Below are 13,500 nucleotides of genomic sequence, written 5' to 3'. Positions count from 1 at the left end.
TGGTTGTCTTTTGAATAAAACCTGGAAGACTCAAAGCAATAAAGACATAGTAAGGGCCAAATTTCTAGCGTAAGCATGGCTTCAAATCAAGACTACCATTTTCTATCTGTATGACCTTGATCAGGTCAATTAAACTCTCTATGCCTTAGTTTCTTCAACTAAAAATGGGCATCATACTTGTTACCCTCCCCATAATGTTGTTGTGAACATTAGGTGAAATAACCCACGTGAAGCCCTTAGCACAGAGCCTGTCACCTAATCAAAGTTTAATACATTTTCTTTATTGATGATATTATTATTCCACTAAATAGCTCTATGACATAGGGATTATTATTGCTCCTGTTTACTATATAAAGGGTCTCTGGCATAGGCTCCATGGCATAGAAGAAGAGTTTAAATAATTTATCTAGTTTTGCATAACCAGTAAAAGGTGGATTATAGTTGAGAAGAATTCATGTTATTCAGACAGGTGTCCATGTTATTAATATTTCTAGATGCAGCCTCTCTTGTTCAAATAGTGTTGAAATCACAATTCCTAGGCAACCTATTCTTATGATGATTTATAAATCCAGCTATTTCACTTAATATTGCCTGTTTTTATCACTTTCATTTAAAATTGTTCATCTCCTTTTTTATAGGAGGCTACTGAATTTAAAAATTGCTATTATAGATGACACTTAAAAAAATCTCTTAAAAAATTTTTAAAAAACTCAATCACCAATATAGTCCCCCCTCTACATTATCATTATGGAGCCTACCTTAAGTCTTTGCACTGCATTTTACATACATTCTTGAAATCTCCATAATTACAGTGTTTGGAAGGTTATTTGGGGATTGTATGATGAGAGACATTTTGCCAGACTTACTTTCAACACTCTAAACTATTATTTTGGAACTTGGGACAGTTTTCAAACACTTTATAACCCCCAGGTGACTTTTTAATCTTACCTACTGGGTTTTTCAATGTTCTTTTGTATTTTCTTTCTTTCCCTTTCAAGTTGAAACATCTTTCACAATCTCTCTTTAGCTTTCAAGTTGTTCCCCGTGGGTTCTCAGACAGCTTGAAACCCCTTTTTGATATGCTTTATTCAAAAAACTGGAAGCTACTTAGAAGTGGCTCTGGGTCAGATTTTGTCAATAAATTCCCCAGAAGTCATTCGAATTATACCTATAGCATCTTTAAAACTTCCAGGGTAGAGGAAATGCTGCATTAGTGATACCTCGGGCGAGTTGTTTTGTTGTTGTTGTTGTTGTTATGTCAAAGACAAAATGCACAGGATAATGTAAGAGATAACTGTATTCAAGCTATTCCAAGAGGAAGAATACTCATTAAAGAGGAATATCTCAAAAAAAGTAGGGGGCTTGAGCTGTTATAGAGACAGATCAATGAATCCATGAGTCTTATCCGACTTGTGAGGAAGGTGGAGAGGCCTTATCTCAGAAGGAGAAAGAAAAGAGTGGTCCTTTGCTGTCATCTGTTTCCAGAACATGAGAGAGTGTGGCATTTCTTAACTACCTCCATGTTCTGGTTTTACAGGACTCAGGTAAGGTTCAATGCTGTTAGCCCCCTCACTTTTATTCAAGATGAATGAATACCGCTCATTGTTGGACAACCCAGAGGTGATCATGAATTTTCCGGGTGGGGCAAAACAGTGTCTAAGTAGTGTCTCTTGGGGATTCTTGCTGGCACTGCTCCTGCAGAACCAGTTGAGCCTGATGTTAGGAGGGGGTGGCAAAGGTCAGTTGTTTCTAAGCTCTGGAGGTCCTGACAGCAAAGGAGAGCTGCAAGGCAGCCTAGAGATTTGGACTGTCAGGTTTTAGTTTTCAGTTTTAGACAGATATAAGAAGAACTGAATGAGTTTGGAGGATTGTAGTCAGATACTGAAGAAAACTAGAAGAACTGAAACATTGGTAGGGGTTGATAATTTGTACAAGATAATAGCCTCTGACCCAGTTTGCAGGTAGGTACCCAAACTGGTGTTTCCAAGGAACGGGAGCAAGTCAGTTAAAACTCTATCAGATAATATAGAGTTTGCATATCTGTGGCAACCTACAATTTACAAAGAGGGGCGAAATAGTTCAAAAATAGTGAACTCAGCTAGAATCTGCCTACTCAGAAGGATATGCTAGAGTCAATACTGTCAATACTGGGTTTTCATTGCTCTCTGTAGTTCTTAAACTATAGGTAAGACATATACGTATAAAATCCACCTTGCTTTATAATACAATCTTAAATCTAGTATCAGTAAAGAAAAAGAATCTGATATTATGGAAATCTTCTTACTTGAACAAATAATTAAATACAAGGAGAATGTATTTATAGATATATTCAGTTTAAGTAAGAAATAAGAGATCTCTACATGTTATTCATTCCAGGAAATTTTAGATAACTGTAGGTCCAGATTGAGCACAAAACTCAGAGACATCTTAGAAGGAAACAAAAAATCCTTCCTATTATATCTTTGCTTACATGATAGCACCATAAATTGAGTCCTACAAAATAGAAGTCATTAACATGTGAAAAACAGTTTTTTAAAAGATTCAACAGATGGTTCACATCATATGTCATCAGGGAAATTCAAAGTAAAAAAGAACAATGAGTTATCACTATGCACTCATTAGAATGGCCAAAATCTAGAACACTGACAGCACCAAATGCTGGTAAGGTTGTAGAGCAACCGACCAACTATCTTCCAAAGTGGCCGTACAATTTTGCATTCTCACCATGGGGAAAGAAGCTAATCTGTGAAGGTACACGCTGTATAATTCCCATGATTCCTACTCTGTGAGATTCTGGAAAAGGCAAAACTATGGAAACAGTAAAAAGATCAGTGGTTGCCAAAGAAGGAGGATAAGAGGTGAACAGGAGGAGCACAGAAGAATTTTTTAGGGCAATGAAAAATCTCCGTATGATATTATAATGAATGATATTTGTCATTATCCTTTAAATAGCCATAAAATGTGCAACACCAAGAGTAGACCCTTTAGGTAACTATGCAATTTGGGTGATTATGATGTGTCAGTGTAGATTCACCCTTACTAAAATATATACCACTCTGGTGTGAATAATGTGGATAATGGAGAAGGCTATGCATGTGTAAGAGGAGGGCATATAAGAAAAATCTTTGGTACCTTCCTTTCACTTTTGTTGTAAACCTAAAACTGCTCTTAAAAACACCAAAATCTTTTTTAAAAAGGCTGAGCAGGTCATTTCACCCTGCTTATTTAACTTACATGCAGAGTACATCATGTGAAATGCCAGGCTGGATGAAGCACAAGCTGGAATCAAGATTGCCAGGAGAAATATCAATAACCTCGAATACTCAGATGACACCACCCTTATGGCAGAAAGCGGAGAAGATCTAAAGAGCTCTTGATGAAAGTGAAAGAGGAGATTGAAAAAGTTGGCTTAAAACTCAACATTCAGAAAACTAAGATCATGGCATCTGGTCCCATCACTTCATGACAAGTAGTTGGGGAAACAATGGAAACAGTGAGAGACTTTAATTTTTTGAGCTCCAAAATCACTGCAGATGGTGATTGCAGCCATGAAATTTTTAAAAGACACTTGCTCCTTGGAAGAAAAGCTATGACCAACCTATTAAATATACCAACAGCATATTAAAAAGCAGAGACATTACTTTACTGACAAAGGTGCATCTAGTCAAAGCTATGTTTTTCCAGTGGTCATGTATGGATGTGAGAGTTGGATTATAAAGGAAGCTGAGCACTGAAGAACTGATGCTGTTGAACTGTGGTGTTAGAGGAGACTCTTGAGAATCCCTTGGACTGCAAGGAGATCCAACCAGTCCATCCTAAAGGAAATCAGTCCTGAATATTCATTGGAAGGACTGATTTTGAAGCTGAAACTCCAATACTTGGGCCACCTGATGTGAAGAACTGACTCATTGAAAAAGATCCCGATGCTGGGAAAGATTGAAGGTGGGAGGAGAAGGGGACGACAGAGGATGAGATGGTTGGATGGCATCACCAACCTGATTGACATGAGTTTGAGTAGGTTCCGGGAGTTGGTGATGGACAGGGAAGACTGGTGTGCTGCAGTCCATGGGGTCACAAAGAGTCGGACATGACTGAGTGACTGAACTGTACTGAACTGGTCATTTAAGAGCCACATGAAGATCACTAAAGCATTCTGGTAAACTCACTACTCTGCCAACAACTTGCTGCTTGGTTACCTGATTGTTATTCAGCGATCGCTGAAATTAAATGACAGCTTGGCCATCCTGCTCTAGAGTCTAGATTTAGGAATTAGAATCTTGATGTTAAAACGTGGGCAGTGGATTGTAGCCCAGGCATCACTGAGGAGGATGTTAGAATTTCCAAATCACAGCCTCAACTCAGATCTATGGAATCAGAATCTGCATTCTAACAAGATTTCTAGGTGATTCCAATGCAACTTGATGTTTGAGAAGCACTTATCTAGAGGACTTAGAATAAGATGGAGAATGTGAATTAAAGAGAAAGTTTTCAGAATACTTTATGTTCATAAACTAACAACAGCTGGTCATTGCAGTGCTCTATTAGCATAGTTGCTAAGTCCCTTCTTGCTCAGGTGCCTTTGTGAGGTTTGCCACTGTTGTTCATCTGATACATAGTTAGTCTTCAATCAGGGAGCAAAGGGGAGATCAGATGACAAAAGATTAACTTTGTTTTATTAAAATCACTGAATCATTTTATTTTCATGAAAATGTTTGAATAGCTTCATGACCACCACATTTTTCATTTTCATCATTTTTAAAACACCTTTTGGTTATCATTATTAACAAACCTTGTTGGGCAGCCAACTATAAAATGAAGTGATCAGTGTATAATGTCATCTTTTCCTGAGTAGGAAGTAGAGACTGTAAATGTTTACTGATAACACTTGATGTTAATTTTTAAGAGCAGGTGTTATGGTTAGTGGATGGATACACAGATTTGTGACATGGAAATCCACCTTTCTATGATCATAACAGAGTTCCTCAGGTCTGTGAAATATAGGAATTTCAAAGTGTGAGGAGTGAGGCTGCCCCTTTACAAGCCTGGAGGATCTTCGTTCATTTGTTCATTTATTCAACATAGATAGATAGATAGATAGATAGATAAAAGGTGGCTTCCCAGATGGTGCTAGTGGTAAAAAATCCACCTGCCAATGCAAGAGATGTAAGAGATGCGAGTTCAATCCCTGGGTTGGGAAGATCCTCTGGAGGAGGGCATGGTAATCCACCCCAGTATTCTTGGCTGAAAAATCCCATGGACAGAGGAGCCTGGCAGGCTACAGTCCATAGGGTTGCAAAGAGTCAGACATGACCAAAGCGACTTAGCATGCGCACATTGACAAATGGTATGAAGAAAATAAAGCAAGATAATGTGATGGGATGTGACTAAACGGAGCATCAGTGAAAATTTCTCTGATTGTTGAGCTGAATCCTGAAAGATAAGAGGAAATAGTTCCTAAAACAATTGGGGGCAGAATATTCCAAGGATGGGAACAGAAGTGTAAAGCTACTGAGGTGGGAACAATGTTGGTGCATTCTAGGGACAGAAATATCAGTTTTGCTGGAGCAGAGTGAGAGAGATGCTTGTAGGGGGCATGAGGTGAGGGTGGAGGGGGTTAGGGATCAGGTCACATGGGGCCATGTAGCCTGGGCAATAAACCTGGGTTAATTTTAAATGTGAAGGAAGTCTTAGAAGGCTTAAAGATGGAATGTGACCCAATGAATCCAAATACATTGGCTGTTACTAACCCTTCTGAGTGAACCACTTGCCAAAATGACAAGTAAGTTGTTGGACCCAAAGGACAAGAAGTTTGAGGCTTGAGGTTCTACACGACACCTATGTGGGAACTTGAAGGTGCTTTAAGATAAGCTGTATGTTTGAATAAGTATAACTTTTCTTTGCAAGGAGTATCTGACAGATTCCAGTCACAAATCACAGGAACCTTGACAAGCAGTCTATTTGTCTCCATAAGAACACTTCACCCTTCACGACTGTTCTGTCTTAAACAACACACTTTATGGCAAGTGTGTCAGTCAGGGAAGCCAAACTAGCAGGACCATATATTGAAATTTATGACAAGGAATCACCTTATGGGATTGTGAGGTCTGGTGTAGCAAATCCAAGAAGAGTAAGGCTGAGTCAGGAAGGAAGATTATGGGGAGATTGAGCACAGGCTAAAGCGGTCATCCACAGCAGTTAAGACAGGAAGAGCATGGAACTCTGTGGGCACAAGCAGAAGCCTTTGTCCAGTATGTTGGCATTTCTTCTTTTCTCTCATAAGGAAGCCTCAGTCTTGCTTTTGAGGTCTCCTAACTGGCTAAGTCTGGATTTCCCCAATTATCCAGGATAATCTCCCTACTAAGAGTCTGTTGATTAGGGACTTTATATTGGCAAAATTTCTTCAGAGCAACACCTAGATTAGTGTTTGTTTGAATAACTGAGAAGAGTCTTAAGAAGAGTCTGTGATGAAAACGAGTTGTCACAGCAAAGTTAAAGACATTCGTTTATAACCTTAAAGAGGTTCAATAAATGGATAATGGTTTCTTACATGTATCATAATCCATGGCAGACTCACTCAAATGAAAACATTATGCCACGAATCCAGCAAGTGTTGTTACTCTGAAAAGCGAGATGAATTGAGGACCGTTATTCATTTAGAAGGTGTTAGGTTCATGACATGACTATCGCCACATAAAGGAGATTGTCAGTGAAGCTAATGTAGGTTAAGTTATGTAAGTTTTATGCACAAACACCCTTGTGAGTATTAGGAGTTACTAATTACTATGGTGGCTCAAATGGTAAAGAATCTGTCTGCAATGCAAGAGACTGGGGTTCTAGCCATGGGTCAGGAAGATCCCCTGGAGAAGGGAATGGCACCTCATTCCAATATTCTTGCCTAGAAAATCTCATGCACAGAGGAGCCTGGTGGGCTACAGTCCATGGGAGAGCAAAGAGTTGGGCACAATTGAGTGACTAACCCTTACCTTACCTTATCATTTCATGGCAAAAAGATTGGAAAAATGTGAAAATGTGTCAGATTTCATGTTCTTGGGTTCCAAAATCAATGTGGATGGTGACTGCAGCCACGAAATTAAGAGACACTTGCTCTTTGGAAGAATAGCTATGTCAAACTTACTGTTTTAAGAAGTAGAGATATCACTTTGCCGACAAAGGTCCATAAGTCAAAGCTATGGTTTTTCCAGTAGTCATGTATGGATGTGAGAGTTGGACTATAAAGAAGGTTGAGCGCCGAAGAATTGACTCTTTCGAATTGTGGTGCTGGAGAAGACTTTGAGAGTCCCTTAGACAGCAAGGAGATCAAACCAGTCAGTCCTAAAGGAAATCAGTCCTGAATATTCATTGAAAGGACTGATGCTGAATCTGAAGCTCCAATACTTTGGCCACCTGATGCAAAGAGCCGACTCATTGGAAAAGACCCTGATGCTGGGGAAAATTGAGGTCAAGAGGAGAAGGGGGCCACGTAGGATGAGATGGTTGGATGGCATCACTGACTCAATAAACATGAGTTTGGGCAAACTCAGAGAGATAGTGATGGACAGAAAAGCCTGGCATTCTGCAGTTCATGGGGTAACAAAGAGTCGGAGCCAACTTAGCAACTGAAAAACAGCAACAACAAGGAGTTTTAGGGTGTTCTGGGTAAAGAGAGGAAGTCAGGTTGCAAGCAGGGATCATTTCCAGGTAAACATTTCAGGTGTCTTTTGTAACAGAAATCTGAAGATGAAAAGGACTCAGCTCTACAAAACTTCCAGTAATTTGTTGAGATTTATTTTCTCATTCTAAATACTAACCACTTTTATGAATAATTTTGTATTTGTAATATTTTGTTCATTTTCTTAAAGAAAACTCTCCAAATTGTAAGCTTCAGGCCCAGGAAATAGGAATCCATCCTTGTATATGAATTTTTTTATCATTTGTTTTTAACTCAAAGATAAATAAATAAATAATCCCAGAAAGACTGTCCCTGTCAAGAACTTACAAAGGGCTTTTGGTTCGTTATTTTTCGAATGGTCCCCCAAACCAGTCAGTTACAATGAAAGTTCCCCATCTAGTTGAGACACATCTCAGTAAAACACTAGCGTTTATTTCAGAAGCAACATTTTGGCTTTCACAGTGGTCCTCAGGAGAATTCTGAGGCCTTCAGAATGCCTTGTGATGCTACAGTGCTTACCTGCAGGCACAGAGAGCAGGCACAGAGGAGAGAATCAACTGCGAACTGGCAGGAATCCACACCATCTTGTGTTGCTGGTATTAGGGCAGTGGAAAGTGTTTTCATTTTTAGCTTTGCTTATGAGGTAGGTCCAGGTTGCATTTTGTCTTATTAACAAAATATAGGGCTTCCCTGGTGGCCAAGTGGATAAAAGTCCACCTGCCAATGCAGGGGAACTCGGATTCGATACCTGGCCAGGGAAGATCCCACTTGCCTTGGGGCATCTAAGCCTGGGTGCCACAACTACTGAGCCTGTAGCCCAACCAGCTACTGAGTCCATGTGCTGCAACTGCTGAAGCCCACGCATCCAGAGCCACTGCTTCGCAGCAAGAGAAGCCACTGCGAGGAGAAGCCCATGCATCACAACTAGAGAGTGGCCCCCGATTGCCACAACAAGAGAAAGCCTGCATGAATCAGGAAATACCCAGTGCAACCAAAAATAAATGATTAACATATGCATATATTCTTATATGAAAAACAGCATATATTCCTACTGGTCAAATATTAGAACATATAAAACATTATTCAGTGAGAATTCTCTCTCCCATGATGCTGAAGTTTTCACTGGACCTGTCATCTTTTTCTTTACTTTTATTTCGGGGCATTGTTATACATTTGTATTGGTAGTACTTTTATAGTCAGAGGTTTATATAATTCTTCTAGCACTTTATTTTTCTAGGACAGTAACAATTAGATTCATGTTGACTGATGATAAAATGAGCATATTTCTTCATTCCCCTCTCCCTCTTCCACCACACAGTTTTATTCAATAATATGATCTTTGTGCTTTTGTTAAATTTGCTTCTGCTTCTATCACTTGACTTGTTGGTTTAAGTCCTTTGTCTCTCAGCTGTTACTGAATTATCATGAATGAAACTTCTTTCTTACTCTCCCAGTTTTTGTTAATTGTATCTGGCATTTGCCTTCTAATTTGTCATCCGAGGCTATGCTTGTTTTAATCTCACTTATACATTTAAATATTAAATACATTCAATGCTCACCACCATATCTATTTCCAAATTTTCCTCAGTCATTTCTCAGTTTATGTTGTAGTAATTTCCTAAAAAGTCCTGTTGGGAGCAGTAACCCCTGAAACCCCCGCATGTTGAAACTATTGGTAGTATTCAGATTTGAAGGGCAGCTTGGATGTTTGTGATATTCATACCTCACATATTGTTTGCTTGCTTATCTTGTGGCAGTTGCTCTGTCTACTGTCTACTGGTATTGATTGTCGCTATGAAGATGTCTAATGTATGACATTTATTTCTCTTCACTTCAGTGACTAGATCATTTAGGTTGGCTCTCAAGTGATTCTGTCTTTATCTTTAAAAACTAGTGATTTTGCTATTGTTTTTGGCTATTCTGAGTCTATTATTTCTGGCACAAGGTATGTCTTTTTCCCCCCCGACAAAAACAAACATTAGGTTTTCTACTTATATCTTTTTTGCTCCCAACTCCTTCTTTCCACTAGAGATATCACCAAACTCCATCTTTTCCACAATTTAAAAAAATTTTCTCAGGCCAGTAACAAAGATTGCCTGTCTCTAAGCTATACAAAACATAAAATTATACCAAGAAATATCAAATTTACCAGCAAATAAAGGGATCGGGATTTTGGAAAAGTGAAGACATATTAATAAAACTGTGATTGTGTTTGGAACTAAGTTACCAAAAATGCAGAGGCAAGATTGAAACTTCATTGGAACTTAAAAGTTCCAAAATGCATGCTATGGGCTGAATTGTGTTTCCCCAAATTCCTAGCCCCCAGCATCTCACAGTGTGACTCTATTTGGAGACAAGGCTATTAAAGAGGTGGTTAACAGCATATCTTTTCAGTATGTCAGGTTGTCTCTTATTTGAGGGTAGTTTTACTACATAATGCTTTAAAATATTTCTGCTTACGTTTTCTTTCTTAAAGACTCACCCCATTTATGCTTGCTGGATCTTTTTTTTCGATATCTCTCATTTCCCTCTAATTTGTTCTTTTAGATTTCCATCTTCTCGTATTTGCTTTTCTCACTTGAATCCTCTATGCTTCCCATCGTGTTACTGCAGTCTATTTTCACTTGTGGTATTTTTTCCCCCTAAGTTCTGCCAGTTGACTTTTTATCACTTCCCGTTATGTCTTCATCTCTTCCCTGAGTCCTTTCACTCTTGCTCTGTGATCTTCCATACAGAGATAAGCATTTTTTTCAATTTTTGAAATTTAATTTGTCTCAAAATTCTTAGTAACAATATTTGTCTACTGGCAACATGTTCCTGGTGGTGATATTCGTATTGATGAGTTTTGCTGCTCTTTATAAAATTTGTTTTAATTTGGCTTATAATACATTTGTGTCCATGCTATGCCAGTTTTTTTTATAATTTACCCTTTTAATTAATTATCTTTAATGAGGTTGGTTTTCATAGACTTTAAACTTGTAGTTGGCCCCTGGCCGAGACCCTGGGATGTACGATCAGTGTGGCCTTCAAGTTTTACAACCTGTAGAGATGGTCTTCTTTTAGCAGAAAATGGCTTGTAGGTGAGATTCTTTATATGGTCCTGCCTCATATGTTTCTCTGAACCACATGAGAGCTTGGAGGAGAGCTTTTGCTTCCAGCTTCCAGCCTTGTTCACCCCATGTAGCATCCATAGGTATAAATGAAAGATACAATGTTTGGACCGCAGGGTGAGCCCCTCATCTTTAGTAAGCATCTCTTTGCCAGCACTTTCTGAAATGCTGCTGCTCTCTCCATACTTAGCAATTTATCTTTGTAACTTCTGTCCAGTCTCTGCTGTTTGCTGCCCTTCTTCATGGTTTGTAGGCTGCAGGTTAGGTCTACCTTGGGGTTTTGCTGAACATAGAATTTGTTTGTGCAGTTATTTCTTCTTACTTTCCTGTTGTTTTTGTATAATATCCAAGAAACAAGAGGGCAAGATACTAACTTTTATAGTTTGTATGGGAAGTGGAGAGTTTGGGTTTTCTATTTTTTAAATCCAAATGTATAAAGATGCTTCTATACTGTGAGGTTTTTTAATGTTTGTGTAGTTTCTTTGTTTCGTATTTTTTGGCTTAGTATTTAAAGTGGCCCTTCATACTTTCCTCTCCTTTATCTATCTTACACTTCTGTTAGATCTTTCTGAATTACTCAGAGTGGCCAGAAGAGTAGCTCTCTTTCTCCATACTTGTATTTACTTTGTTCCCTGTAGTTGGCTTTCCTTTTCTCCCTTGCAAATGTTTCCTCATCTCCATAGTCCTCGCTATCAATGATAATTTTCTCTGGGCTTCAGGGTCTATCTCAAATAGCATCCAATTCTTAAAACCTTTTCTCTGATCTCTGTGTATTGTTACAATCTCGTTGTGTGTTTAACCACCATTTACATTGCTCATATTCTCTTAGAATAGATCCTATTATAGATGATATTTTGGTTATTTGGCTACAGCTCCCACTTTCTACTAGTTGGAAGGAAGCCTGTGACTTAGTCATATTTGTGCCCCATTTATATCTGAGCATAGTACGTAATGTTTATTCAATAAGCATTTGTTAAAATGACAAAATTTAGCAAAAGGCCAAAACGATATTTTTTGGAGTGCAAGGCACTATTTCCTCCTGCTTCTCACCAACACATATAACCATTCATGGGGTTAATTTGGCTGTCTTCTGAAGCCACAGATCCCTGCAGATCAAACTATCTTATAAGGATATAATGGCAGATGTACTTGTTTATTCATGCAGTCACACTGTGTTTTGATGATTTTAATTGTTTTATTTCAATACAGAATAATTTGTTCTTTGCTTTGTACGAGTCCTTGATAGCTGTTAAGTAGATGAAAAAACAAAAATGGAAAATGCAAGCTTCTTTAGTCTTTTCCTGTTAAATGGTAGATCTCTATCATGATATAAATACATTAATAGATGAACTCTGTTAAAATTTAACTTTTAAATTTAAATTGAATTAAATGGAATAGCAGAAGCTTAAAAGAAAATTTTCCCAGGAGACTCTTGGTTTTAAAAACATCCACATTTCAAGAGGCAGTTAAATTTGAAAATTTCTCCCCACTATTTCATTTAATTGGATCTTTTACCAAGTACAATTTATGTCATTTTCTACACCATTTTTCAGCATTGAAAGCAATATTTGATGAGAAAAACCTGTTCCCCAAAGAAATTCTGGATCGTGAAAGAAGAGCCAAGCAGTTATGTCAAGAAACAAGTAGTGAAGTGAAGATAAAAAGAAATAAGAAACCATTGTAATTGAAAGAAAAATAAATATTTCATCATCGCATGAAGTATGTATATAAAATGCACAAAAAATGGAATCAAGAATATTGCTCCTTTCTTTTACTCTATATTTGAACTCCAGGAAACTTCCTTTTGAAATAGTGTTTAAGTGCTGCTTTTATCCATCACCTTTCAATTTCTCTCCCTTTTTAACAGAAAAATATGACTAAAGAGGGGACAATAGCAACTGGTGTCTATTCTCATGTTGGTATATAAAAGTTCCAAATTTTTTTCTAAATAATTCCAGAACAAAGTATTCAAACCAGTCACACTTCTTGTTGCTCCTATAGACAAATATGTTTGTTCAGTTTTCATTGTAAAATCAATTTGTGTTGAAGTTAAATATGTACTGACACAGGGAATATAAACTTGACTAAGAAAAGCATTCAGGGTTATTTATGCTCTTTTGGTTTTAAAAAATGATTCTGATAATGCAATTAAACCTTGTCATTGTCAGTAACAGCTATTACTATTAATTTTTTAATGACATGGCCATCCTTCCAGGTACTTATTGAGAAATCACTGCATATGTTCTATACTTTGTTATGTGCTGTGCAGTACTTAGTCCATCAGTTGTGTCTGACTGTTTGCGACCCCATGGACTGTAGCCCACCAGGCTGCTCTGTCCATGGGGATGCTCCAGGCAAGAATATTGGAGTGGGTTGCCATGCCCTCCTTATACTTTGTTATACTGTACTCTAGAATTGAGTGGCATAGCACAACCAAAGAAGGAATGGCCTCAGGGAAAAAATAGGGGACTGGGTTGTATAAGAGACTCATTTTATGTGGAAGGTCAAGTAGGGACTATTTGGTTTGGCTTATGAAAGAGAATTCATGGGAGATACAAACTATTCTCAAATATTTCAAAGCTGCCTTGAAGAAAGAGAGTAGAAGTAGAACTGATGGGCACACATGTAAGAAGGCAGATTCTGAAATTGCTTCCTAATCCTTGTTAAAACTTGAAAAGGTTTCTTATTTCCCCTTTCCTTCCCATCTTCATTTCTCATCTT

The 13,500-nt window shown here is 38.0% G+C and overlaps 1 protein-coding gene across 1 annotated transcript in view; it reads left to right on the top strand.

Moving 5' to 3' along the window:
* The window catches only part of WDR49 (WD repeat domain 49), a 152,923-nt gene extending 140,460 nt beyond the window's left edge, over nucleotides 1-12,463 (top strand). Inside the window, exon 18 of the mRNA XM_081573649.1 lies at nucleotides 12,333-12,463. Within this exon, the coding sequence (XP_081429775.1) occupies nucleotides 12,333-12,463 (131 nt within the window). The remainder of the gene's footprint in view (nucleotides 1-12,332) is intronic.
* The last annotated feature ends 1,037 nt before the right edge of the window (nucleotides 12,464-13,500 follow it).

The sequence above is a fragment of the Giraffa tippelskirchi genome, chromosome 2 (assembly GCF_054371585.1).
Source record: "Giraffa tippelskirchi isolate mGirTip1 chromosome 2, T2T-mGirTip1v1.2.pri, whole genome shotgun sequence".
Classification (NCBI taxonomy): Eukaryota; Metazoa; Chordata; class Mammalia; order Artiodactyla; family Giraffidae; genus Giraffa; species Giraffa tippelskirchi.
This window is presented reverse-complemented; position numbering and strand designations above follow the sequence as displayed.